General features: G+C 49.4%; 1 protein-coding gene across 4 annotated transcripts in view; it reads left to right on the top strand.

The window, feature by feature from the left end:
* Positions 1-4,732: 4,732 nt before the first annotated feature.
* Positions 4,733-25,391, top strand: part of ADAMTS14 (ADAM metallopeptidase with thrombospondin type 1 motif 14) — a 36,591-nt gene continuing 15,932 nt past the window's right edge. For 2 of the 4 annotated variants that reach the window (XM_065671047.1, XM_065671046.1), the window contains exons 1-6: positions 4,733-4,858; positions 5,256-5,677; positions 12,503-12,659; positions 13,807-14,003; positions 21,740-21,823; positions 23,821-23,968. In XM_065671047.1, coding sequence (XP_065527119.1) covers positions 4,786-4,858; positions 5,256-5,677; positions 12,503-12,659; positions 13,807-14,003; positions 21,740-21,823; positions 23,821-23,968 — 1,081 coding nt within the window. In that variant the 5' untranslated portion in view covers positions 4,733-4,785. Of the gene's footprint in view, positions 4,859-5,255; positions 5,678-12,502; positions 12,660-13,806; positions 14,004-21,739; positions 21,824-23,820; positions 23,978-25,391 lie in introns of all 4 variants that reach the window. The other 2 variants (XM_065671045.1, XM_065671044.1) reach the window with 1 other exon arrangement.

Raw genomic sequence — 25,391 nt, 5'->3', positions numbered from 1 at the left:
CTTGTGCTTCTCCTTTTCTCCTGGATGAGCATGGCATCTTTGTGACCTTCCTTCATGGCCTTCTAGCAGCGCTCCCAAAAATACCCCCCAAAAGAGATGAAATCCTGGAAAATGGATGTCTTTCCCTGCTTCGGCTGGGAATGGCTTTAGAGAAGGAGGGGAAGACGTTCAAGGGGCTTTTTTCTCCCAAGAGCAAGGCTCCCCTTCTGCCACCGGCGCTGCAGCAGTGCCTCTTTTCTGGTTTAATCTCATGGCAGCTCTGCATGTCTGAGGGATGAGGTCATGCTCGCTCACCCACAGCCTGCTGCCGCTTTTGCTTCGATCCCTCTAGTTTGGGGAGTGGAGGGGGGTGGGTGGGATTGCATTTCCTGGGTCCCTGCACAGTGGGGTTTTGGATGTCTCCCTGACCACCAAGCACTGCCTCAGGCCTTTGCCCTTCTCTGTGCATGGATGTGTGCTGCACCTGGGATGGGGAGAGGCAGGTAGAATCCCTGGCCATGCTCCCTTGCCTGTCTTACCTGTGCCCTGGATGCTAGTCTGTCTCTCCCGGGTCTCCTGCTTTCTTCTTGTAGCTGCTTTCAAAAACACAAACCAGCTGACTGGAGAAATGCTATTTTCCCCTTCTTTCTTTTAATTTTTTTCTGCCATTTTTACCACTTGTTGCCAGAAATCAGCCCATTGTGGGGATGAGGCTGGTGATTACGCAATCTGAGTGCAGGGATGGCTGTTTCATAGCCTTTTGGATTAACAACAGAAGCTTTAAATGTCTGTGAAGAAGAAATGTGGTGACTGATGGAAACACAGCCCTCACTCCTTGCTCTGGTAGATCCTGAGCTCCTGGCTTCTAAACTCCTGATACTGTGGTTGGAAAAGCCAGTTTAGGTAATGGGTGGAAATTGCTGTGATTTTATTAGACCTAATGCCTTCCCCTCCAGGAGGCTTGCATGGCTCAGCAAAATGACCAGCACTTGTAAAGACATAAAAAATAGACCAAAGTAAGTATTTTTATTTTATTTGTTTATTTATTTATTTATTTGTGAGAAACTCTTCCAGCCTGGTGTGAAGATTTCCCCATCCCTCAAATTGAGGATCAATTGCACTTAGGGGCCAATAGCTGCACCTACTGCTGGTGGGGGGGCACCACCCTGCACTGAGGTTTGGGGCACGTTGCCTGGGCTCTGGCTCTGAGATGTACCTGGCTGGGATGGGCAGGGCTTGGTCACACCGCATTTCTCCAGGATGGGCAGGGCTTGGTACCACCGGGTAAAAATCCGGCTTTGGGAATACATGTTGGAGTCTCCCAGAGGGAAAGACGTCTGATTTGGGGTTTTAAAAGGAGGAACTGCTGTCAGCTTTCTTCTCCGGAAGTTGGAAAGAAAAGCTGCTCCTCCCTGGACCTAGAGGTCACCAAATACATGGGTAGGTCACCCAAAAGATGTCATTGGCAAATCTCAGGGCTGAGGAGAGAAGCGCCTGTTGAATCAGAAAGGAGAATTACAAAGTGTGGTATCGATGGAGGAAATGGAGTCTTGAGATAAAACAGCACTTGAGGAGGGGAAAACAGGAAAAGTCTCCATTTGAACTCAAAAATGGAAAGGAAGAGGTTAAGCCTAAAGTCAAGGAGAAGGATCTGGTAGAGTTAAAGGCCAGGAGGGGAAAGGCAAAGCTAGGAGACAAAGAGGAGACTAGAGGAGCCAAAGCAATGGGGAAGGAGAAACAGGGAAGGGAGAAAAGGACAAAACAGGAGGCAGAAAGGCTGGGGGTCACTGCAGGGCTTGTTCTCCTCAGCTGCAGCTGAAATGGGGTATTGCAGGGCTTTTGGGGGGCAAGAGTGACTGCCTTGAGGAAAAGACACTGGGATGTCCAGGTACCTGCCCTGCTGTCTTGGCCGAGTCTCCTCTGGGGTGTGAGGGACACCCAGGGTTGCCCCTGTGTGGCTTCTGTTCCACTTGGGGTGATGCTACAATATGCTTGCTTTATTATTATGCTCTCTGTTATTATAACAAAATTAAATTGTTGCAGATCTTGATTTAGCTTTCCTAGCAAGAAATATCCTATAGTTGCCTTGCTTTTTCACTCTTCCTTCCTCTTTTTGTGCTGGGAATTGGGGAATACACTGGAAAGAACAACAGCTTTTTCTTTTTAAATGATGGTGTATTGGTAGGGATAACACAAAAATCCACTTGCAGTGCTTGATTACTTTAATATTTCATGCAAGTACGATCGATGGCTGTGAAAGGCTGATGCCACTGTGAGGGTGACGAATGAACATCTCAGTGCCTGGGAGCTCAAGAGATCCCCATAGGGATCGTCTTCTCACCATGCACAACTTACAAGCAAGTTACAAGATCAGTACCCAAACCCATTTATTTATTACCTTTAGAAGGTGCACACATGGGGGCAGTTGCACGTCAGTTCATGGCCATCATTGTTCAGCCAAATTTACGCCGCCAAAGCAAATGGTTTGGCAACATCAGGGAAGCATTAATGGTCTAGAGGGACTGGATGAGTTCATGGATCTTGTGGATAGTTTGCGTCTCTGAAGAAAAGTAATTAAATGATGTTTTGTGGAGCTGTTCTTCACAACTAAAGTATGCTCTTTATTACATGTTTCATCATAAATCTATTTAGTCATAATAAGGGCTTGTTCCAGCTTTAATGCTCTAATGGGTCCATATCTGCCTAACTCACCTAAAATGCTTGAAGCACAAATTCTTTTTCTATCTTTCATGCAAAGATTCTCTTACACATCACTTCTTGTACTCAATTATACATCACACTGAGCAACAGAAGCATGCAAAGCCTTACATTGGGAAATAAAACCTGTTTTTTCAACTTGAGATTCTCTTTCTCTAGCTGAAGCTTATTCTTCTTTCTCTGGAGACATCTTATGGCTTTACTAGAGGGTTTTGGGGCTGGATTTTGATCACTGAGACCTAAGTCTCGCCTCCTCTCCCCAAAAACCCAATCCAATCAAGCAGCTAGAAAGCAAGGCTCTTCACCCTCATGTCCAGCTCCAGAGTGATGCTTTGGTAGCACCCATTCTGCATTAACACAATTGGAGAGCGCCAAAGTACCACTTCCCTCAGCGCTTCACCAGAAACGGCTGCAGCAGGACCATCTCTGAGGGATTCCCTGTCCTCACTTGCGGATCCTTCTTCTGGCAGCCAGCAGCACTACCATCCAGCCATGTCCACAGTGGAGGTAAGCAGGGCTTTCCAAAGGTGGCTTTCCCCAAACTGCGGGTCCTCTCCTGCCACTCCTGGCCTCACTGTGCTGCTGGGCTGGCATGAAAGCTCCCATAGAGGTCCTACCAAGGAGATCCAAAATAATAATAATCCCAACCATAGAGCTGATGTGAAGTTTGCAGCCTGGCACCTTTTCCCTGCTTGCCTTTCCCATTGTGTTCTGCCTCCTGTGGCAAGTTTAGATGACAAAGTCTTCAAGGCAGGGATTACCTCTTAGGACAGGCTTTGGGTTGCCCAGCGTAACCTGAACTGCCCCTGAGGCCCCAGGTAAGTACAAGCCATGCACAAGTAGCACGACTGGTATTACTGGTGCTGCAGCACATCCCATTCCCTGAAGCCGGCCTTAAATCCTGTCCAGAATTAGATTCAGAAGCAAGAAAAACCAGCTAGACCCAACAAATGCAAAGGGTACCAGAATGTGTCCTCTGTATTGATGGAGGTGACATTTGGGCAAGAGATGATGAGAGGCCCTGCTCTAGAGGGCTCCGGTGGTGCTTTAAGCACTTGTGTAGTCAGGGTCTTCTGCAATGAAAATAAGCGATGAAGGAAGCACCTTTACCGTGCTGCTGGACGCGTTGAAATTCTGTTATTTTTTAGGGGACTACCTAATTTATTTGCCCCTTGTAAGGGCGGTAGTAAGGAGCCTGATGAAGTGCAGCGGTCCCAGCTGCAGAGCTTTAGCGATGCCCTTTGTAAAACACAAGAGGTGATCCCCCTTGGAGAGCCAGCAACACAGCATCCAGAAACCAGCCGCTGCTCTCGCACGAGCGCCTTTTGCCATTGTATCTCTTCCTAAAAACAGAAGGGAAGGGTAAAAACCCCATCATCCCAGATGTGTCTAAACAGGATGTTTACCTACACCTCGTGAGGCCGCACCAGTTTAAGTGCTGGGAGACGATCTGGCTCTCCCTATGGAGCTCCTCTGCGCGGGGTCCGCTTCGGGGGGTGGGGGGGAAGTTGGGGAGAACCCCAGGCAGGAAAACGGGCAGCGCTGGTGGAGGGGGACTCCAGCTCCCCGCACCGCTCCTGGCGCTTCTCGCCTTTGTTCGGGCACGGCTGGAGCGGGGCCCGCGGGGAGGGGAGGGACGGAGGAAGGCTGGTAGGGAGGGAGGGCTGGCAGGCCGGAGCCGGTTGCCCGAAAAGGCTTTTTTTTTTTTTTAACCCCCCAAAAAGAACCATCCAAACGCAATGTGAGAACTGGTGGGTTTTTTTTAATTATTTTTTTCTCAAATAACAAAAAGTAAATATCAAAAAGAAAATAAAAAGAAGAAAAGCCCCAGCAAAACGCTGACACCCCTAACTCCCACCCCTTCGCGCAGACCCTGCCCCCGGCCCGCCCCACGCCGCGCACGGGGGCCGCGGGCGCGCAGCGCGGCGCCGCCCGGCCCCCCCCCGGAGGCGGCAGCGGCAGCGGGAGCGCCAGGGACCCCGGCGGCGGCGGCGGCGGCGGCGGCGGCGGGGGGAGGCGGGCGCCGGGCGCCGCCCGCCCCGCATCCCGCCGGCCCCGCAGCCCGCCGCGCCGCGCCGCCGGCCCCAAATGGATTATCTGCGGCTGGTGCTGTCCTGCCTCGTCCCCCTGCACGGCTGCCTGGCCGCCGGCAGCGCCCCAGGTACGGCCCCTTGCCGGGGGGAGCGGGGTCCCCGGGGGTGCGGGCTGTTTTGACAGGTGGCTCGCACCCCGGAGGATGGGGGCAAAGGAGAGGGCTGCCGCTGGCGGGGGTTTGGTTTCAATGGGAAATTGGGGAGATGGAGGCTGGGCGAGAAATAGTTGGCGTGCCTGGCGCGAGGGGCACGTCAGCCCGAGTTTATTCTGCTACGTTTGACGCGCCCGGCTGAAACTACACGGCGGAGCCGCGTTGGGAGGGAAAAGCAGCTGCCGGGTTTATCGAGCTCTAGTGGGGCTTGCTAAAGGCTCCCCGGGCTGGGTTGGCCACCGAAATCCCGACGCGTGAGCGGGATGCTCCGTGCCCGTTGGCTGAGCCCTTTCCCTCCGTCTTGCCCCCGTAGAGCTGCTCCTGTCCGGCAAACTCAGCGAGTATGGTGTGATCGTCCCGTTCAGCGCGGATTGCCGCGGCCGCTTCCTCTCGCACGTGGTGTCCGGCGATGCGGCGGCGGGGACCGGCGAAGCCGCCTGTCCCGCAGCCCAGCGCCCGCCCCGCCGCCGTGCCCCCCGCAGCCCCCTGGATGAGTCCCCCCAGCGCCGCGGGGCCGGCGGCCGCTTGCTGTACTTCAACGTCACGGTTTTTGGGAAGGAGCTGCACCTCCGGCTGAGGCCCAACCGGCGGCTCGTGCCGCAGGGCGCCGTGGCCGAATGGCAGGAGGATTTTGAGGTGCTTTTCCGGGAACCCCTCCAGCAGCGGTGCCTTTTCACCGGCGACATCTCCGGCATGCCCGGAGCCGCTGTGGCCATCAGCAACTGCGATGGACTGGTAAGCTGAAGGGGCCGGCGGGGCAGTTTATGTATGTTGCCCGTGTTCTGGTGTGGTTTTCTCTTAAGAGGTGGATCGTCGTGCCCTGAAACCTCTTTTTTTGGTGATGCTTTAAGTGTCTGCACCGTGCGTTGCCCTTTGGTGGCTGGCTGCTGTGGGTTCTCTTTCCCCACGTGGCTTGTGGTGCAAAGCAGAGCAGGGTACTACATGTGCGAGTGCTCCATCTTTCTGCTGTATGTGCAGCTGTATTTGTTTGAAGGTGTTGAAAAAATTGCCTGCCCCATGCCTGAGCTGCCTCCTGCCCAGAGGTGGGCTGTGTCAGGTGCCACTATGCCCATGGGCTCTGCCTCTGGGACGGTTGCCCACGCTGACAGTGGTGCTGCCTCATCCTCACTCATCCACGTTTTACTCTGGGACCGCTTCAGGAACTTTTCCTCCGTGTTTCCCTCCTCTTAAAAGAGCCTGAGTGAGCATGATCTCCCAGAATCGCTGCTAGCATGCAGTCTTGCTGACAAGTTGAAAAGCATCTTTTTTTTTTTGAAGGATCTCTTTTTTTCTTCCATTCTTTTTTTCCTAATTGTTCCATGCTCAGAGCTTTTTGGCACCCAGTTCAGCATCGGTCACTTGCTGCCACAGCGCTTTAATTACTTTAAATGGCTCTGTTACCTCCTTAGCCCTGGCGTCTGGTCTGCTTGTGGGTTTCCGACTTTTGATATGGTTGAAGAATCAGTTCTTTTTTTTTTATACCTTTGGCCCATTGCCCTTCAAATTTCCTTTGAGCCAGTTTAAGTCTTATTTTAGGTGCCAGGGTTTGCTGTGTTCTCCTGGTATCGCTTACATTACTCCTGGGTTGGCATAAACGTCTTATTTTGCTTTGCCCTTTTTTTTTAAATATACTTCTTTTTTGGTTGCTTTATTCTGGGAGTTCCTTAAGCCGGTTTTGGCAGCTAGCACAAACAATTTGGCATTCCTTTCTTTTTATGCAGCGCCTGGTGTTACTGTACAAGCAGAAATGACAGAGCAGCACAGCTAGAAATACGTATTTCACCTACATTTAGTAGTTTATTTATTTGCTTTTCCAACAATTTTAGCACGCAATCCACACCTTCTGAAACAGCTTCTTTCGAATTGTCTGAGGCTGTGAATTTGCCGAAATTTCTCCATGACATGGATGGTCCTGGGGCTGGTATATTTGGGCAGGCTTGAAAGCTTGAAAGGTATTTCCTATAGCTCCAGCAAGCAACTAGTAATGCTGTGTCTGGAATGAAAAACTGCTTTTTAAGTGTGCAGGTTGCATTGCAGATATCATTTCTGTTGGCATCATGAGCGAAGTGATGCTGGAAGCGGTTGGCAGCTGAGTACATGTCCTGACACAGCTCCGAAGCTGTGAGGGTGGTGTTAGGGGGTTTCTCTTCCCCAAAGATTTATACAGCAGTTCCTGTCTTGCCATCCATGGTACCCCCAAGCCCACTCTCTTAAGCTCATGCAAAGAAGAAGTGGCTCTTTCACCCAGTATCAGCAGCTCAGGGTGCTTGCTTCTTCTTTACCTTCATTAACCCCGGTGCAGCCAGCCCTGGGGGAGCTTTGGTGCTGCTCTGCAGGATGGGATTAGCCGAGCCACGTTGTGCTGGTGCACGGGGTTTTGGTTGTTTGCAGGTGCTAAGGGCTTCTGCAGGGCGGTTTTGGTGCACCCCCGTTTCCGAAGCTGTCCTGGGACACGGTGTTAGTATCATGGTTGCTGATGTATTGTCTTGCAGATGTTTTATTTCTTCATGTAGAGCTCCAGCAGCACCAGGAAAGAGAAAAATAAGTAATTTGTTTTTTCTTGCTGCAGTGCATCTGTTGCTCTGTGGCCAACAAATAAATGCCCTGGCCTCAAGCAGCAATTTCCCATCATCTGGCAAAGCACATGTGGCGATTGCAGGCTGGAGGAAGAGGTCAGAAGGACAGAGCCTGAGCAGGGGTTCTGCTCCTCCTCCAGTAAAGAGGATTTTGTAATACTTCCAACGTAGCAGTTGGTTTCTGTCTTTCATGCATTTTTCTGGCTGGTGTAGATTGCTGTATGGTCCTCTGGCTTAAGTTAGTCTGCAGCTTATATTTGCTGGGAGACCAACAGGACCCCAAAAAAGCAGTGAAAAGAGCTTGGTTTAGCAAATGAAGCAAGAAACAGAACCAAAATGTGGTGATAGGTATGGATGGGATGGGAGGATAGCATTTGTGACCATGCTGTACCTCCATCATGACCCAGCAGAGAAGCAGCAGAACATCTGGGAGAGATGTAGGTGGTCAGGACTGTTGTTAGCATCATGCTTGATAAGTTAAGGTGGGGAGCACTGGCTGTAGGTAGCTTTGTTGCTCTTTGATATGTGCGTACCCTGGAATTGCTGTGGACTTTTGCTGGAAGTTATCCATGAGCTTCAAAAGGGGATTGCAGCTTTTGCGTCCCAGTATAGTGTGTGTGGGAGGCACAGGACCGCACATGGCTGCTCTTTTCTGGTCAGAGGAAGCGCTCTGGGATGCTGTGGATGAAGGCTGTGTACACAAAGAGATTACGCTGTGTATAAATGGAGACTGAGATTATAAATAATGAGGGGAAGAAAGAAACAGTTCTTGAAAAAGAGAGTACACATTAAGTCTTTCCTAAATCCATATTTAGCCATGTAAGCGAGCTGATTTTTTTGAGAGATGCCGAACCCATGGCACCTTCCCCAGCTGTTATTTGCTGCAGGCATCCACACATGAAGATCCAGCCTTTTCTTTGCAAGGGTGTCTCATACCAGAGTGGGAAGATGCTGTCGTCCATAATGTAATTTCAAAGCTGATCTAAGCTGCCCAATTCCTAACTGGTAAAGTAGTGTTAAGCAGAAATCTGCCCCGTCAGACACATCTCACTGCAGTGAAGGTACCCCGTCTTTCCATGCCAGCTTTAGCAGCGTGTGGTCAACCTTGCTTCCTTCATGCTTTGCTGGCAGAGGTGGATGAATTGTCATCTGTAGGCACCACATTTGCATTTTGTGGCTGGCTTTTCCCTGCTGCTCTTCAGGGTTATTTGCACCAAACACCAATGTCCTGCAAACCCTAGAGCCAGCGTTTTCCCTCCCTGTCAGCCTGGCTTGCTTTGGAGGGGTGGCAACAGATAAGCAGAGCACAAAGGCCCTCAGAACAGCAATTAATAGGAAACAAAGAGAGAAACAGTCCCCATAATGATGCCCAGTGCAAAAGGTATGGCTTTGTCTTTCAGGATTTTCCTTGCAGCTCCTGAACTATAGGGTTAATTCTGTGAAGAAAGAAGGTGCTGGTTTAAATGCAGAGAGGGCGAGATGTCCCTTTGGTTACATAGGTCCCACTGTCCTCAGCTCCTTTTTTTTTTCACTTGAAAATGAGAACTTTTCTCCTATGTGAAAATCCTAATTTTTGGCAGTGAGATGAAAAGCAGTCTCTGTTTGGGCTGAAAACCTAATTAGTTAGTTAGCAGTGAGCATGTTTTCATGCCCTCACCCCACCAGGAGCTGTATTTGAATCCTGGCCTGAGAGACCTGGCAAAGCCCAGATGGAGCAGCTCCCTGTCTGTAAACATCACAAAAATCCCTTGCCTTGGCTCGAAGAGCAGGGAAAAGCAGTCAAGGAGTGCAAAGCGTTGTGTTAAATGAGTTGCAAAGCCTGTGCTGCACAGAGAGGTACCAAAATAGTGATGGAGCACATGCTGTGCTACTGCGAGGTGTGGTCCAGCTCAGTGCAGGACAGATGCATCCCTCTACTGATCCCTCCCTGATGCCCTCACTGGGCAGCCTCTGGAGAAAGGGGAGCAGTGGCTAGGACGGTGCCTGCATTCACACAGCCTGGCTTTCTGGGACTTTTTGTCCAAATTAAGTGTGAATCGTGTAGGAAAAATACATCGTATGCACGCAGCTGGATTTCCCCCTCCTCGGCGCTGTTTGCCTCTCTGGCTGAGTGGAGCGGTTTTATTAATTTTTCCACATTTCAGCTGTGTTGAAGTGTCAGAATTTCCTGAATTCCTGTGGGAGTTGAAGCTTTTTACCCAGCGGTGGTGGAGGAGGTTTTTTACCCAGAGTGCTGGGGGGTTTCCCTTAGCAAGGCTGGTGCCAGGCCAGTGGGGCCAGTTCATCTCTCCCATAGCCTGGGGAGACACAGGAGAGCTGAGAAAAAGACTTCACCTTCTGTGAGCTGGCAGAAATGAATTTGGTGTTTTCCTGAAAAGGGAAAAAAAAAGTATATAAAAGGCCATTTTCTAGATTGGAAATTACCTTCCCCAAGAGCTGCAGACAGCATCTTGTGTTAGAAATATTAGTAATGATAGTCCCACCTGGCCAGATTTCATTTGATTTGATGTTATTAAACCGAATAAAATTGGGGGCAGGAAGCACATGGCAAATTGATCATTGAGGATGGGATTGATCTCTTGGCAAGAGCCCAAGGAAAGCTTACTGTGGCTTTTTGGGTGGCTGGCCTCTCTTGCTGCTTCCCTACAGTTATAACCTTCACAAAATGCTGAAGTACAGCCTGAGCTGCTCCTTTTTAAGGCTGCGCAGGTTCGTGCATGCCTCTTGCAATCTTGGTTTTGGGTTGGTTTGTTTTATTATTTTATTTTTGTAAATGCCAGGGTGACTGCTGTGGTTTCTGTTTCATTTATGAGGCTGCTCTGATCAGATGTGCATACAAGTCCTTGTGGTACCTACTTTGTCCGTCGGTCACTGCTGGAGTCAGCAGTGTGTTACATCCCACCTTGGGGAGAAAGCACAGGTGGGAAAGTCTGGGCTGCTTTATTTCTTGAGCCATATACAGTTAGTCATGAGCTATAGAGCAGAGCAAGCCTAAGTGGGCCATGGCTCGGGACCAGCCTGTTTCATATTTTAATCCAGCCTTGCCCCCAGCAAGGCAGCACAGCTTTTCTCCGGCCGCCTGATTCAGCAAGTCCCGGCTTTTGCCGTAAACCCATAAATTGGCTTTGGGTGCCTTGTCCTGGGCGAGATGTTTCATGGCAGGGCTGCGAGGTGGTAGTGGTGTCCCAGAAGACCTTCTCCTGGGATAGGGGTTGCTTATTGTGCTGCCAGGCTGAAATAGGATGCTGGCCGGGATACTGTGCCAGGTGCATTCGGGTAGTAGGAGTGCTGCTCCAGCCCAAATCTGTGGTGATGTGCAAGCTGGAAACATGGTGGGAAATGATCAGCGTAATTCCCAGCATATTTGTGATGCCTGTATCAGATGCCCAGAGCTCTGCCCTTCGTAGCTACTCATTTTTGTTTGTTAAGCAGTGGATGCCCACCCTCCTCTTATCATATAAAGAGCAGAGGCTTAGACCTGCCCGATTGCCATGTACTTGCCCAGCCATCACTGGACCTGACCTGCGGGTTGACTCTCTGCCTTGATCTCTGCCTTATCACCACCACTTTGCCTGGTGCTCCAGACTTCTGGTTAAATTTGGCAGTGATTTTCGTCTCCTTGGCTGGGGGTGGATGGAGAGGTCCTGCCCTGGTGACCTGTGGGCACGACCTGAGATACGTGTGTCAGGCAAGTTGATCCTAGCACAACTGCCTGTACTTGGATTCCTCGGGAAGGAGGTAAAACAAAACCAGCCAAAGACCTGCTTTCCAGAGGAGTTAAGCAGCTAATAAAACCCAAGTGGAGCAGGAAATTTGATGAAGTCTAACAGAGCCAGGTTGGCTGATGCCAGGATGAATGCATCAGTACGTGAATGCGAGGGAGATCCAATGACCCAGGCGGGCTTGGAAGAGCCCCAGCTTTGCCTGGCTGTTCACAGAGCCTAGCTTATGTCTTTGTACTGCTCTGTGCAGTATATATATAAGTTTTTTGCTTTATTTGATGAAAACACTTCTACTACCCCACCCCGATGAGGACTCCGGTAAGTACACGCTGTTGAAGGCTTTGCTGTGTAAGAACAGATCCGTACGTTCTGTCTGTGCTTTCCAGCTATTCAAGAGCAGGCAGCAGCGGACAGTGCCAGAGGAAGGAGAGCATGCGTGTGCGATGGAGGGAGCTGTGAAAAATGCTGGGCTGGGGGGAGCTGCCCGTAGGATGGAAGCCAAATCCCAGTGATCCTTTTGCTTCCCTGAGGTCTGAGCTGGCTGGCGCTGCGGGGTATGAGTGTTCAGGCTGATGTAAGGGAGATTTGGTGGGAGCTTGGTGTTAATTAGGAGCAGATTGGTAACCAGGACAACATTACCAGCGATGTTTGCCCTTTCATTCATCTTCCCCGTGTTAGGGAGGTGTAGTCATAATGCTTTCCAGCTTCTCTTCTGAAGGGGTTTCCCTGTGTTAATTCCCAAGCACTCCACAGGGCAGAGATGATGGTTTCTTTTTCCTTCCGTCTTGCTGTGACTGCAGACTTGTTGGTGAAATGGCAGGTTTCCTCCCAGTCACTACGGGCATGGGCATGGTGTATGGAGGCGAGGTGGTGTGGGAGCCCCTGCAGCCTGTACCCCTCATGTACAGGGTCAGGCAGAAAAACTCATCACTGGTGAGAAGGAATGGAGTTTCCTAGCCATATAAAGACATAACTGGAATTATATCCATTTTTTTGTTGGTTGATGTCATTCTCTGTTCCTTGTTCCCCCCTTTTTTTTTCCATCTACAGCGGAAATTCAGGGTCATCATACATGAACATGGTAATGGATCCATCCCAGTGTCATGGAATAGCAACAAGACAGTTTATTTGGGATGCTTTTTCCCTTTGGATTCATGCGTGTTCTATGTCAGTCTTTACTGAGTATACTGAGTACGTATGTACACGTATGTGTATATAAAAACACATCTTTTTTTTCCCCTTTATTTCTTTGTGGAGTCCAGGCTGGCCTGATTCGGACAGACAGCAATGAGTTCTTCATTGAGCCCCTGGAGAGGGGGCAGCAGGAGACAGAGGAGCATGGGAGAGCCCACGTGGTATACCGCCGGTCTGCCATCCGGCAGGATGGCGCTGAGCCCCATCAGGACCTCCACCCTGAAGGTAGGGGCCGCTGGACTCTGTTCTTTACCAGCAATTGATCATAACTATTTCTTGTGGGGGGAGGACTTCCCCTTCCACTTGCTCTCTGGCTTGTACATGCCTTTAGGCCCTATGCCTTTAGGCTGGCTTTACCTGCCAGTTGGGTCATCAGTGAGAAGAAAGGAAAGAAAATGCTGGGTTTTTGCTGGGAACTTCGAAATTCTTCAAATTTGGTTAAAATTGGATGAATTATATATATGGGTTATTCTTCCTCTTCGTCAAAGAGGTAGAATTTCAGAGGTGAGTGTGATCAGGCCCATGGATGCTCACATCAGCCTTGGGATGGGAAGCAGAGTTGGGACTTGTGAGCGAAGGGGTCAGGAGGAGGCAGGCTTGGTCTGACTTTGCTGCGACTGTGGTTTGGAGATGTAGGTGCTGCAGTCTTGGTAGAAGTCCTTCCTTTTCCCCACGTTCACAATTCATTTTGCTTTTCTAGTGCCTTGTACTTTTTTTCTTTTCCCTTCTTTGCCTTGAAGGAGAAAATGTGTCTTTTCTTTTTTACAGCATCACTTAGCCGTGTGCTGCTCTCTGTGCACACAGATTGCCTGCTGACTTCCCCTCTCACCTGCACAAAGCTGAGCACACCCAGAAGTGTTTACAAGTGTGGGGTCAATGCTGTGCAAAAGCACTCTATAAACCTGTTTGTATTTATGCAGAGGCATTAAACTTCCCAGCGTTTATTCACCTCCAGTGGCACCATAATCTGCTCCCTGAGTTTTAATAAAGCGTAGAAGTTTTGCAGGATGTGCTTGTTGCTTTTGTAGTGGCACTAATGGAATTGAGAGTTTCAAAGGCACTACAAGGTTACGGGGTGAAGGATGCGATGAAGGGTGAATCATGGAGGATGCTCTGGATGCAGCTGTCTGCTCTCAAGGAGCAGCCCTCAGCTTCACAGGTGTCCTCCCCAGCTGTCCAGCACCTCTCCACCACCATCCAACAGAGAGTGTAGGACCATCATATAATAGATGTGTCTTTTAGTGCTGGTGGTCCCATTAAAGAGCCATTTCCCCACTGCAGAGCAATAATGAATTTGTATTTTTTTGGTGTTGCCATGGTGTCAGGTCACCTCAAAGGCTGTTTGTTGTTCTGCTCCCCATGCCTTGCTCAGTGTCCGATGTGCAAGTGGGCGATCTCCCCAACTCCCTGGAGCTGATGACGGAGCGGCTGAGGGATGCGGAGCGCAAGAGGCGCCATGCCAGGAAGGACGACTACAACATCGAGGTCTTGCTGGCGGTGGATGACTCGGTTGTACGCTTCCATGGGAAGGAGCATGTCCAGAACTACGTCCTCACCCTCATGAACATAGTAAGGCTTGGCTCTGGGGGGCTGTGGCTCCCACCCCTTCCTTGGTTTACTGCTTTCCTCATGCCAAAAATCTGTTATCCTGGAAAAAAAGAGGATTGGGACGGGGGAAAAGTGCTGCAGGAAGGGCCGGCTTCATACAGCCATCTCTGGCATTTAATAGCTGTGGCAACTGGAGTACTGGAAAGGAGAGCCCTTTTACGTTCCTCTTCATCATGTTCCCCTGGCCAGTGGCAGGGTCTGGCGTGGTGGCTGCCGTCACTGCCTGTCACCTAAGTCCGAGAGCATCTTCTGTATCTCCTGGCCACGACCATCTCCTCCTCGTCACTGAAATCTCAGCAAATGCTTAGAAAAAGAATGGTTGTTGATTTTTTATTTTGTACTTACGATGTTTATTTTGAATAGTATTTGTGGATGGGGGAAAGATTGTTACAGATTTTCAGAAGCTTTTTCTTGGAAAACCTGGGCACCTTGAGGACTAGTCAGACGTGCTTGAAAAGGAGTTTATAGCAGCTTTAGAGTAGGCCTGCTTCTGCATCTCTCCTCTCCCAGTGGCACAGGGGATCCTGTGCTGATTCCCTACACACCTTTTTTTTTCTTTTTTAAGATAAAAATGTACTTATTCCCCATGTCCTGAGAGATGTGGAAGGATCAATATTTATTCAGCTAGTCATCTTGTGGAAGGTTTGCTCCGCCAGCACCTGAAGGTCTGCAAATAGGGCCTGCGTTCAAAGATCTCTCTTGTGTGATTTCCCATTTTTGTTTTGTTTTCCATGCCTTATACTCAGCTCTATTTATTTATTTTTATTTAAGTACTCTTTTGCATGGTGATGGAAAGTGTTTGAAGGGCACAGCCAGCTGAGAAATAACCAAGCTCTGATGATGCTTTTGCTTTTTGGTTGCTTGGTTGGGTTTTCTTTGGACATTATTTCTGCCATGGTTGGCCAGCTCAGAGCTGTATTCCCAGGAATGAAGGGGAGATTATCAGCATAAGGGGTAAGGACTTGCAAGATTAGAGGCCAAGCGTAATGTGGACGATCCCAAATAGAGAAGATGTTGGTTTTAAAAAGCAAATGCCTTCATTGCAACATTTTATTCTCCAGTGCATTATCCCAATGCCTGTGGTCGGATGCTCTCAGCATCACTTCGGTTAACTCTGAAAGTTTCTCCAGTTTGCTTATTAAATCCTTCTGCAAGGGGGAAGCCGCAGGGTTGCCCGTTCTGACCCCAGGCTCTTCCCACGTTACGGGGGTCGGAGATGATGTCATTTTCCCTTTCCGATCTCGGGGGGACGGACATTTGAGCGCCTGGGGATTGTCAGCTCTAATCAAAAGGTTGGTTTTCAGGCGCATTTCATGGTTTATACCCCGCGGGCAGGACTTTTCAGGGAGTGAATGCGCGGGATGCTGTGCTGGGAGAAGGGAGGACTGCTGCTATTCAAGTAAAGGCGGCGCTGGAGACTTTAATGAATTAAATAAAGGGAGGGGAAAGCAGCATCAATAAAAGGGGGGAAAACAGGATAATGCATGCAACAAATACTTCCCCCAAGTATTATTTCCTTCTATATATTCTTCCCCCACCCCCTTCCCCTTCTTTCTGTCTGTGTTTAGTGTGTTTTCTTTCCAGCTTTGCCGTGACCTCCTTCTGCCTCCTCTTGGCGCTGCCTCGTTTCCTTACCGGCTCAGATTGCCTTGAAATACCCGATTCAGCAGAAAAAAGCCCCGCTTTCTGGCCTGGATGGCAGAGGGAGAGAAAGAAAAGGGTGCTGGGGTTGGCGGGGAGGAGTGTGCTGGGACCACACAGCTGAACACTAATCCCATTAGTTGGAGGCAAGGGGAAGGAGGAGAGGCTTGGCCAGCTCTTAACGAGGAAAGGACTTAGTGGGCTGGGCTGGAGTACACCAGGGAGATGCTGCATGGTAGCCAGCTGGAAAAGCTTCCAGGAGTTTTCTTATGAAGATACATCCCAAGAAAAGGGAGCAGTCAGGTTGGAAGTTGATAATAAACTTTACTGTCCTTCGCTGGGGTCCCCATTGGCTGCCAAGTGGGTGATGGAACACATACCCCTTCCTGGTGCTGCGCAGGCTCAGCTTAAAGTGGTGCTGCTGTAGGCAGGGTCCCAGGGCTCTCCCTGAGACAGAAATCCTTTCATTAGGCATTTGGTGTCGGCTGAAGCTCAATGATAAATGATTCGTCACGGAGAATTTTTTTTAATAACTCCCCCCCTATTTTGTTGCCAGACATGTGGATACCGGGCTTTTCATTAAACAGCACTGGGAAGCTTACATCAGGATGACTGCTCCTTTTGTGCACCTAAGAGCTTCCCTGCAGGCTGCCTTCCTCGCTAGCTCCCAGCCTGCATTCCCAGCCTGCCATTCCCTTCTCGGCTTGGACACTACCATAGGATTTTGGGTCAGGTTGAAGTGAGTGGGAAGTACATCCTTTGCCATTGCTTGCTGTGCATGCTGGAGAAGGCACACCTGAGCATATCTCTCAACTTTGAGCTCAGCATCACTGTGTCCACCCTAGCAAAACCTGGCCCCCTCCCTGACACTGGACTTCTGGGATGAACATTTGGTGATGTGGCAGCTGGGGGAAGCTGTTCCGCTGTCTTGCTTGCTGCCCATGGCAGGGATTGAGATGCTATTGAAGCAAAATTAGCATCCCCCAGCCACCGTGACTGCAGTGTGAGAGTACTGAAGAGTGGGAGAAGGGCTGGGAACCAGGAGGGGATCCAGCACCCCGTAAGGGGAATTGGAGAGAAAATGTTTTATGTCCTACTTTGCTTTTTGGCCTCTTGTCATTCAGTTGGGATCCTTGGTTTTCTCCTCTGGATTTCCCACTGCTCACCCCTCTTAAGGCTGGGGGTGATCCTACTCGGAGGAGACCAAGCTATGGGAGAAGAGACCCAGTCTCTGGGGGAGGAGACCCAAGCTATGGTCTATTTTAAGCCTTGCCCTGGTGTCAACTGGTTTGTTGGGGTTTTTGTAGGATACTGCCCATGATTTGGTTAAGGATGCAAAGGTACTTCGTGTTTTCCCATTGTTTCGGGTTTCTAAGGAAACCCTGTGAGTCAGAGCCCTTTCCATGCTGGAACTTGCTTGTCCCCTCCAGCGCATTGGCTGAATTACTGTTCCCAAGGGCTGAGTGACAAAGAGTGCTACTGAAACTCTGTGGAGCAGAGGGTTAGAGAAAAAAAAAAGAATCAAACCTCTGGCTTTAGTTTTAACCTGGGATTATCTAAAAAGCCAAGCCAGAACATGGATTCCTCGAGACACTGATTTGGTGCTGTTTCAGGAGGGAAGCCAGTCCGAAATAATGGGCAAATTACAGTCCTGGTATGTGGGGTTTTCGTGGTGGTTCATGTGCCATCTTGTTAACAATAGTAACAAAAAATACCTCTGATGTCTCTTATACATGCACACACTATTTCCCAACCCCTATATAGGCTTATGTATGTATTGCTGTTTTTGGGACAACATAGCCTGTTGCGTAGAGAGCTGTGATAAAATCTAGAGTCTTGCTCCGCAGGGCAAACCTCCCCTTTCCTCCATTCGTCTGCATTGAAAATGTAGATGAAGTGCGTCAGCCCTTACACAGGTGTTCATGGGGTGTGCATCCCTACAGGGGATGCAAGTGTACGTAGCAAGCCCGATAATGTGGTCAAGGGACTTTTGCCTCTGTTCCTAGCCCCTTACTCCCAGAACACGGGCTCGGGATGAATCCACCAGCATGAAAATTGAGTGAGGGAATAGAAGAAAAGAGCTTAAAGATGACTTGGCTGTTCTGAGTGAGCGATCTGGGGTTTTGAAATGTCAGCTATTCTGCTGGTTTGGCAAATTCTTCTCGTGTCTCTCTTTGTTTTCTTTCCCTGAAGAACGGCGAGGTCTAGACATTTCCAGTGCGGTTTGCTGTCGAGATCTTGTGTCTGGGACTGCAGACTCAGGGCTGGCCAGAGGCTTGCAGGGATTTAGGTAGGCAGCCTTTCTCACTCCCTGAGCCAGCGAGGGTCTGGGGGAGGGTCCCATGCGCTTGGTGAATTCACCGAGCGTTTTGGAGAGGATGCACAGGGTTTTCATGGTCATGTCATTCTTTGTAAAGCATTATCACCGTTCCTTTGGCACTGCTGGCTGGGGGCTTTGCAGTTGCTTGCGGGGGGTGCTGTGGTGTGTGTGTCCCCTGTGGGCTGGTTGTTCTTGCTGTTTTGCCCTTAATGCACATCCAGTTTTAAGGGCTGTGCTGGTTGAGGTGAAAAAAAATAATCTTCTTTTAAGTTAAATAGGACAGCATTTCTTGCCAGGTGACAGTATTAAACAGGCTGGGCATCTAACCATGTGGGTGAGAGGGATCAGGTCTTTGTCCCATCTGTCTTCAGGAAAGCAGGTCCCTTTACTGGAGCCCTTTGCTAAGCAGGTATTTTCTGGGGGGATTTTCTCTGAAGACATTGACTCACTTAATGGCATCCACAGAGGGCAGGGGGAGTGGTGCCAAGCCTGCAAACCGCTCTCTGGGCCAATTTCCATCCCCTCTGCTGGTTTGAACCAGCTCCAGGGCGGGCTGATGGGGAGCAGGGAGGTGGTGCTTGGCCCCCCTAGCTCCATCCCCACTTCTCCTTGCACAAACATGGTGGCACTGCTGCCCCTGCTGATGCTCCCCCCCTAGAAACCTGGGGACTTCGGTGTTACAGCCACCACAGCAGCAAGCGCCAAGCCCTTCGGATTTTTGTTTTATTTCTTTCTTGATCAGTTATTTATATCTGGGTATTAAGGGAAGTCTGTAGCCTTGGGCAGTCTGGTTCCACGTCTGCTTTCTGAATTAACTGTAAAGGTCGCTGCTGAGCTGGTATCTGTTAGGTACAGGTCCCAGAGTAAATGCTGCCCTCCCCTAGACAAAACAGGGGCTGGTGTGTGGTGTTAACCCTTTGTTCAGAGGCTGGAGCGGTACCTACTCGCTGCTAGCTGGAGGAGAGTGGGTTTTAGCACTGCTTTAAAAGGGAGATTTAGGGGATTAAATCCCATCTTAGAATAATACATCTTCTTGTGTCTTAGTCCCTTAATGAGCTGTTTCTAAGCTGCTCATGGTCCTGCTGCTGTCTGTAGCCAGTTCTAACAAGGCTGAGGAAGAATGGGCCGTGCTGGGAGGGTATTGATGAGTCTGTTTATCAATGTCTGTGGAAAGTATCGCTGTTCCCAAATCTGGGAACTGTTTGTAGGCACCACTGGCAGGAAAAGGCATTGCTGAGAGGAGGTCTGCATGGCAGGGCAGCTGGCACAGAGCAAAGATCTTGTCCCAGCAGCACCTCTGCTCTTGTACCTTCCTCCCCTGGATGTGACCCTCCGCTTCTTTCTCAGGCTGGGGCTGCCATGCAGCAGGTTGTCACAGAGCACCCTTTCCTGCTGAGGTCTGCTGAGCATCATGCCAAAATACCCTGTGCAGCCAGGAAGGGAGAGGTCTGCGCTGCTCTCTTGGATGCTTCAAGTCCCGGCAAGGTCAGGCAGTGGCTTGGCTGGGAGCTCCGCCTGGCAGACAGGTCCATAAGGCAGGAGCATGGTTCATCCCAATGGGTTGAGGGGTGCTTGGGAGTGGGGAGCAAGCAGCAGAGTGGCAGTGGTTGTTCCTCAGGTGCTGACTGAAGCAGTGGTTTAATGGTGCTGTAGCTCCTGACAAGTGCTGGAGGTGAAGGAAAATGCATAAAGGTTTTGGAAAGTGAAGGAAATGGCTGCGTTTTCCTTCTTGTTCCCTGAACCATCCACCAGGTCTGGCTCTTCAGGAGCATAACGTATTTTTCATTTCTCTCTCTCTTCCCCATTTCTCACCCTTTTGTATTGCCTATTGTAGGACATGCATTAAGGCTGAAATATTCTCTAAAGGGTCAAACTCCTGATGTGGAACTTCTCAGATCTGCTAACACTTAATTCTGGATGCCAAAGCCTCCTACATCCCAAACCCCAGGGCTGAGTGTGACCACCTGGAATGCTGCGGCTCCCTGCTGAGATGGATGCTTCACGATTTGGTGGGACTGTAGGTCTGAGTAATGTTTGCAAGCGGGAGCCCAGCTGTAGCACTGCACGACCTTCCGCCTGTCTGTGCATACCCCAAAAAGGATTAACATTGGAAGAAATCCATTGTATTCTCATTTTTCTTACAAAATGCCTTTAAAAGGTGCTGGTGCAGCGTGAGGGAGCATCCCAGCTGCCATAAGCAGGGGTGAGCTGAGGATGGGTTGCACAGTGTTATCTTTCCAAGCTGATGCAGAAATCACCCTGCAGGGCTTGCAGCCTGTGCATCCAAAGGGATGCATTAATGGGGACAGACTGTGATTTATTTATTGATTGCTTTTTAATTTTGTTTTATTTTAATCAGTTTTGCTGCATTCAGGATGTGTCGGGCTCAGCACCTGCATTACCTCTCTGTAGAGCTTGGAGCTGTTCCATGGGAGTATTAGTTGTCATGGAGAAACGTTAATGCTGGGTCTTTGGATTTAAAAATGACCCAAGTGGGTATTTCAAACAGATACACAGCCTATAAATCAGAGGCCTCATAAAGCACACGTGCAGTCTGGAAAGTGGCTGACTTGGATTTGGGCAGCAGTGGAGGGGTAGTTGTCACCCAACCCTCCACTTCAAATACAAGCTTCAGAAAATCAAAAATATAAAAAGGAATGGAGGAAGAAAATGGAAAAGCTCCATAAATCTGGCTCCCTAATATTCAGCTAGTCTGGAGAGCTGCGATAGAGCTGAGGCAAATTATTTCTCTCTTGGACAAAGCTGAAAAAGTACATTTTAATGTAAACATTAATTCTAGTCAATATTTTAAATGGTTTTAGTTTTACTTCCTTGATTTCTGCAGAGACCCCCCATTTTTGGCAGTGTTCATTTTGGAGACTTTTGGGGAATAAGAAAGTCCCATTCTCTAAAAATTCTTTTTCTTTTTCCCTGGGCTGTATTTTCACATGTGTTTTGCAGGAGGGTGAGGGCTGATGCAGGGTCTCCTGTGCTTGCATGGGTTTATGGCTGCCAGTTCAGTGCCTCTGGCTGTCGCTATGCTGAGCTCGCAGGGACCTTTCTGATCTAGAAGTCTTCTTCCCTTGGTAGCACTTACGACTCAAATTGTTTATTCATCCTAGAAACTCATAAGGAAAAGGTTATAGCTCATTATTTCCTTTGAAAAGTCATTTTTAATAGCCAATGTTGATAGGTATCTTATTGACCCACAAGCCCTCCCTGTTCTTTTCATTGTGTTCTCTTCTCCTGGGGTTTCTGAAGCAGTAGGTCAAATTTGACTCACTGGCGTAACTGAGTAATGCCCTTGCTTCCATACGATCACTCGCCTCTCCCCAAAAAGCCATTTTTTCATTCCACCAAACACAAGGATGCTGGAGCCCAAAGCGTTTCCTTCCATCTGAGGAATTCCGACTCTGAATGGGGCAGCGGCTCGTTGCAAGATGCTTGGTGGTGGAGGCAGCCCCTGTGGGAAGCACAGCCCTTCTCCGCTCTCTTGACGGGTGATGTCATTGACCATCTGAGCCACCCATCCTGGGGAAACTTGGCTTATTGCAGCTTGGCTTTTTGTCTGCATGGGTTTTGTACAGGGGAAAATAATAATAAGAAGAAAAGAAAAAGCTGGGGAGATGAGATCTTTGCACCTGGTCTTGTGTGGTCTTGGAAAGCAGATTAGGATGCTGAACATGGGAGCTGGGATCATCTTAACTTCTCCGTTTTATTTCCCTCCCTTCTTCAGGTGGATGAAATTTACCACGACGAGTCCCTGGGTGTTCACATCAACATTGTGCTGGTCAGGATGATCATGGTGGGATACCGCCAGGTAAATACAGTGCTTGGACATGATGAGAAAGAGATGCTATTCAGGCTGGCCCCTGTTTTTTAGCTGCTTTCCTGGCTCAAGCCCAGCCCCATGAGGAAAGGAGGGTTGCTGAAATGCAGTGTAGGTGCAGCAGGCAGCTGCCACATCTCCCAAGGCTGGCAAGTGTGCAGTGACACCATGGCTTAGAGTCTCATCACTGTAATATTTAGCACTTAGGTAAGCGCTGGCTTGGAAGAATGTTGCTGTTCAGGTCATCTCTTGAAGCCCAAGTGGCAACTGTGCTGAGCAGGGATGAATTCAAACCCTCATGTGGCTGGTTTCTGGAGCATGAAGGTCTGGAGAGCCTCACAGCTGCCCAGCCCCAGGGCAAAGAGAGGTCTCTGGGGAGAAGGCGGGTGACTGTGGTCAGCCTTTATCTGCTTGTTCTGGGGTGCGGGAAGAACTGCAAGAGGCTTGCTCAGAAGCTGGAGGGTGGCAGTAGATGATGAGACTAAGGTGGCTTCCCAAGTTGGAAGGAGGTGGATATTAGTGAGGAGAAGCCAAGGCCAGGATCTCCTGTGTCCCAGGCTTGACTTGGCAGCCCTGGAAGATTTCTCTGGCTGTCCTGCAGCTCTCAGGTGGCTTAGGCGTGGACAGAAAAAATGTGGGGAGGTTTCTTGTGGTTTCTCGTTTATTTTTTTAAGGCTTGCTTGAGCAGAGCAGGCTGAAGATTTTCTTTACAACAACTTGATTTGCGATACTTTTTGTGGCAAGGCCCTATCCTACATGAAGCATTTTTGCAAGTGATTCAACACGGCAATGTCTCTGTGTGTGGTCCACAAATAAGACCCATGAGGTCTTGGAAAAAGCCCTGCTTGTTACAGAAATCTGCTTGGCTGGAAGAAACCCAGTGCATTCTAGAGACTCGGAGCTGGTTCTAAGGGGCAGGGACAAGGACAGAGGCTGGCTCATCTTTGGAAGCTTCTGCTTGAACAGGAACATCATCTCCATGTGAGAAACCCAGTAATCCTCCCAGCAGTGGGAGTTCCTCCCAGCAGCGTTAGTGCTATGGGCTAGAGAATGATATATGGAGGGGAAGGGATTCAGAGCTGTGGTGTTACAGCCAATAACCAAAGAGAGGAGAGCCGAAGGGCTCTGTTTAGGATGATATATCCTCCTGAAAGCTTGTGCTGGAGGCAGCTGCTTTGTCTGTTACATTGCTGCTTGGGTTTGGGGGATGATGTGAGAAGTAGTGAGCAGATGGTTGAATCCAGGAGAGGTCTCAGCTCACTACTGCTTAGGTCTGATGCTTCCTGAGCAAGGCCTCCTGCAGTTTCTTGTCTTCCACCTTGCGCTTGGTAGGGTTAAACCTCAATGGCTTTTCCACTCAAGGGTCAGAGGAAGGGCAATACTTCTTACCTTTCTTCCTACTGCTGTGGTTCAGTGGGTACCTGCCTGAGAGCATAATTTATTTTATAGAACGTAATTTATGTGGCATAATTTTGCAAAATGCTAATCTTGAACAACAACAACAACAACGAAAGATGAAGGACAAGGTGACAGCTATGAAACAATCCTGGACACTTCCACCTGCTTTCTACTAGAGTCTTGGTCTCTCTAGGTGAAGTTTTACAGGGAAGCATTGCTTTGCATATTGCATCACACCTTGTGAAGTCTTGATGAGGAGCTTATGCAGGAGCTGGAAATCTGAGGCCTCTTTGCTTCCCAGCTGCTATCTTCTTTTGTATACTGCTGCCCCAAGCACTCCTGTGATCAGAGAGGGTCATATACCTTCTTGTATGAGACCACATCCATTTCTGGGAGTGATCTCTTTGGTGTTTTTAAATTTTAAGAAGTGCAAGATGCCTGGCAGATGCCAAGTGGGATTTTGTTGCTTCTAATGATGGAGAAGCACTGCTTAGTAGTCTTTCCAACCCCAAAACTCCTGCTGCAGGTTCCTTCTCCTCCACTAACTTACCCATCTCTTTTTATTCTTCTTTTTTTCATTCTTTACCCAGTCAGTCAGCCTGATAGAGAGAGGGAACCCATCTCGGAGCTTGGAGCAGGTCTGCCGCTGGGCTCACTCACAGCAGCGCTCCGACCCGAAGCATGCCGAGTACCACGACCATGCTGTATTTCTCACCAGGCAAGATTTTGGTCCCGCAGGTATGCAAGGTACTGTATTTATCTCGATCAGGTATGTGCAGTTTGCTGGGGGAAAGCCAGCAAGGGGAGAGGATTTCTTGCAAGCACAGTCTGATTCTTGGCCAGCAGGGTCCAGAAAAAGGTTATAAAAATTGGTATTTTTTTAGTGTGAAGTAGAAGAAAGGACTAATGCAGAGCATCAACCTGAACAAATAACAAAATCATCTTTATTAATTCTGCCCTTACTGTGGCTTCATGCACCAAACCTCCACTTGTCCCAAAGTGCCTTAAAAAGTTTAAAAATAACATAAAAAAGATGGAATGCTGCAGGGAGCTTCACAGGGCCGGTCAGTCCTTTTTGTCCTTTGGAGGACCTTTGCAATCTGGTTTTATGTGGGTCAGTTTCTTGGTCTTATTAGAACTTGGGCCTGGGAGCACTGAGTAAACCTTGGCCCAAAGAAGGCGGTCTTACTGCAGGCTGCAAGGGCAATGGCAATAGTCCTCTCACCCTTCTGGTGCAGGAGCTGTGCTGACATGGTCTGAGAACTTAAGAGACCTAGACAAAGAAACCAAAAAACCTTAAGGAGAAGCTTCTGGTGTTTCACAGCTCCATTAGAAAAGCAGAAAAGCCACACTGGTGGAAAGATGACTTTCCCATCAGGAGGCTCCATCTGGTGCCATGAACATGCTGGTAATGTCATCCTGATTTATAGCGCAAGTCCTTCTGGTGTGCATGGGAGGAAGGAGAGATGGAAAAGAAGGCCTGTCCTCCCCTTGACTACCTCCCTGAAAAGGGTCTCCCTGCAGCAGGGGATGAACCACTGGAGGTACCCAGCTGGAAGCCCTCTTGAACGTGCTGTTGGTCTTCAAAGAGCCGAGCTTGGGTTGTGCCAACAACCTCCTTGGTGAGCCGTTGACCTGCCTTGGACTCCTTGTCTGGTGAAATACCAGGTTTTGTTTTGTTTTCTAGACCCTTGCTGGCAAAGTGACTGTGTCCAAAGGAGTTGGTGAGAGGACCTTTTTTGGCATGTTGGCAGAAGGGGGGAGGCTCACTGGACTCCCCCTTGGTGGGAAGGAGTCATGAGATCGATGGAGTAGCCTTGCTGTAGGTGTGCTTTTTCCAGCTCCTTCCCGTTTTCCCTGCGGATCTGGCTCCCTGCTTTTCACACATCTCTGGGATGGAGGTTTGCTTTCTGTAGAAGTCCCTGTGGCTGCTGTATCCTTGCCTGGCCACTTTGCATGGCACAATGTGAAGGTGCTTCTCACCCACTGGGAACTGCCCTCTCATTGGGCTGCTGGAATAGTAACACTTTGCTCACTGTTGCCTCTTTCCCTTAAAACAAAGCCCTTTTAGATCCCTATTGCCTCCTTTCAGCTCAGGGCTACATGCAGTGAAGGACCAGACTGTGGCATCTCTAATACTTGCTCATGGTGCATGTTAGCT

This window comes from Lathamus discolor, chromosome 3 (genome assembly GCF_037157495.1).
Source record: "Lathamus discolor isolate bLatDis1 chromosome 3, bLatDis1.hap1, whole genome shotgun sequence".
Classification (NCBI taxonomy): Eukaryota; Metazoa; Chordata; class Aves; order Psittaciformes; family Psittacidae; genus Lathamus; species Lathamus discolor.
Note: the sequence above shows the minus strand (reverse complement) of the source record. Positions and strands in the feature narration are given on the sequence as shown.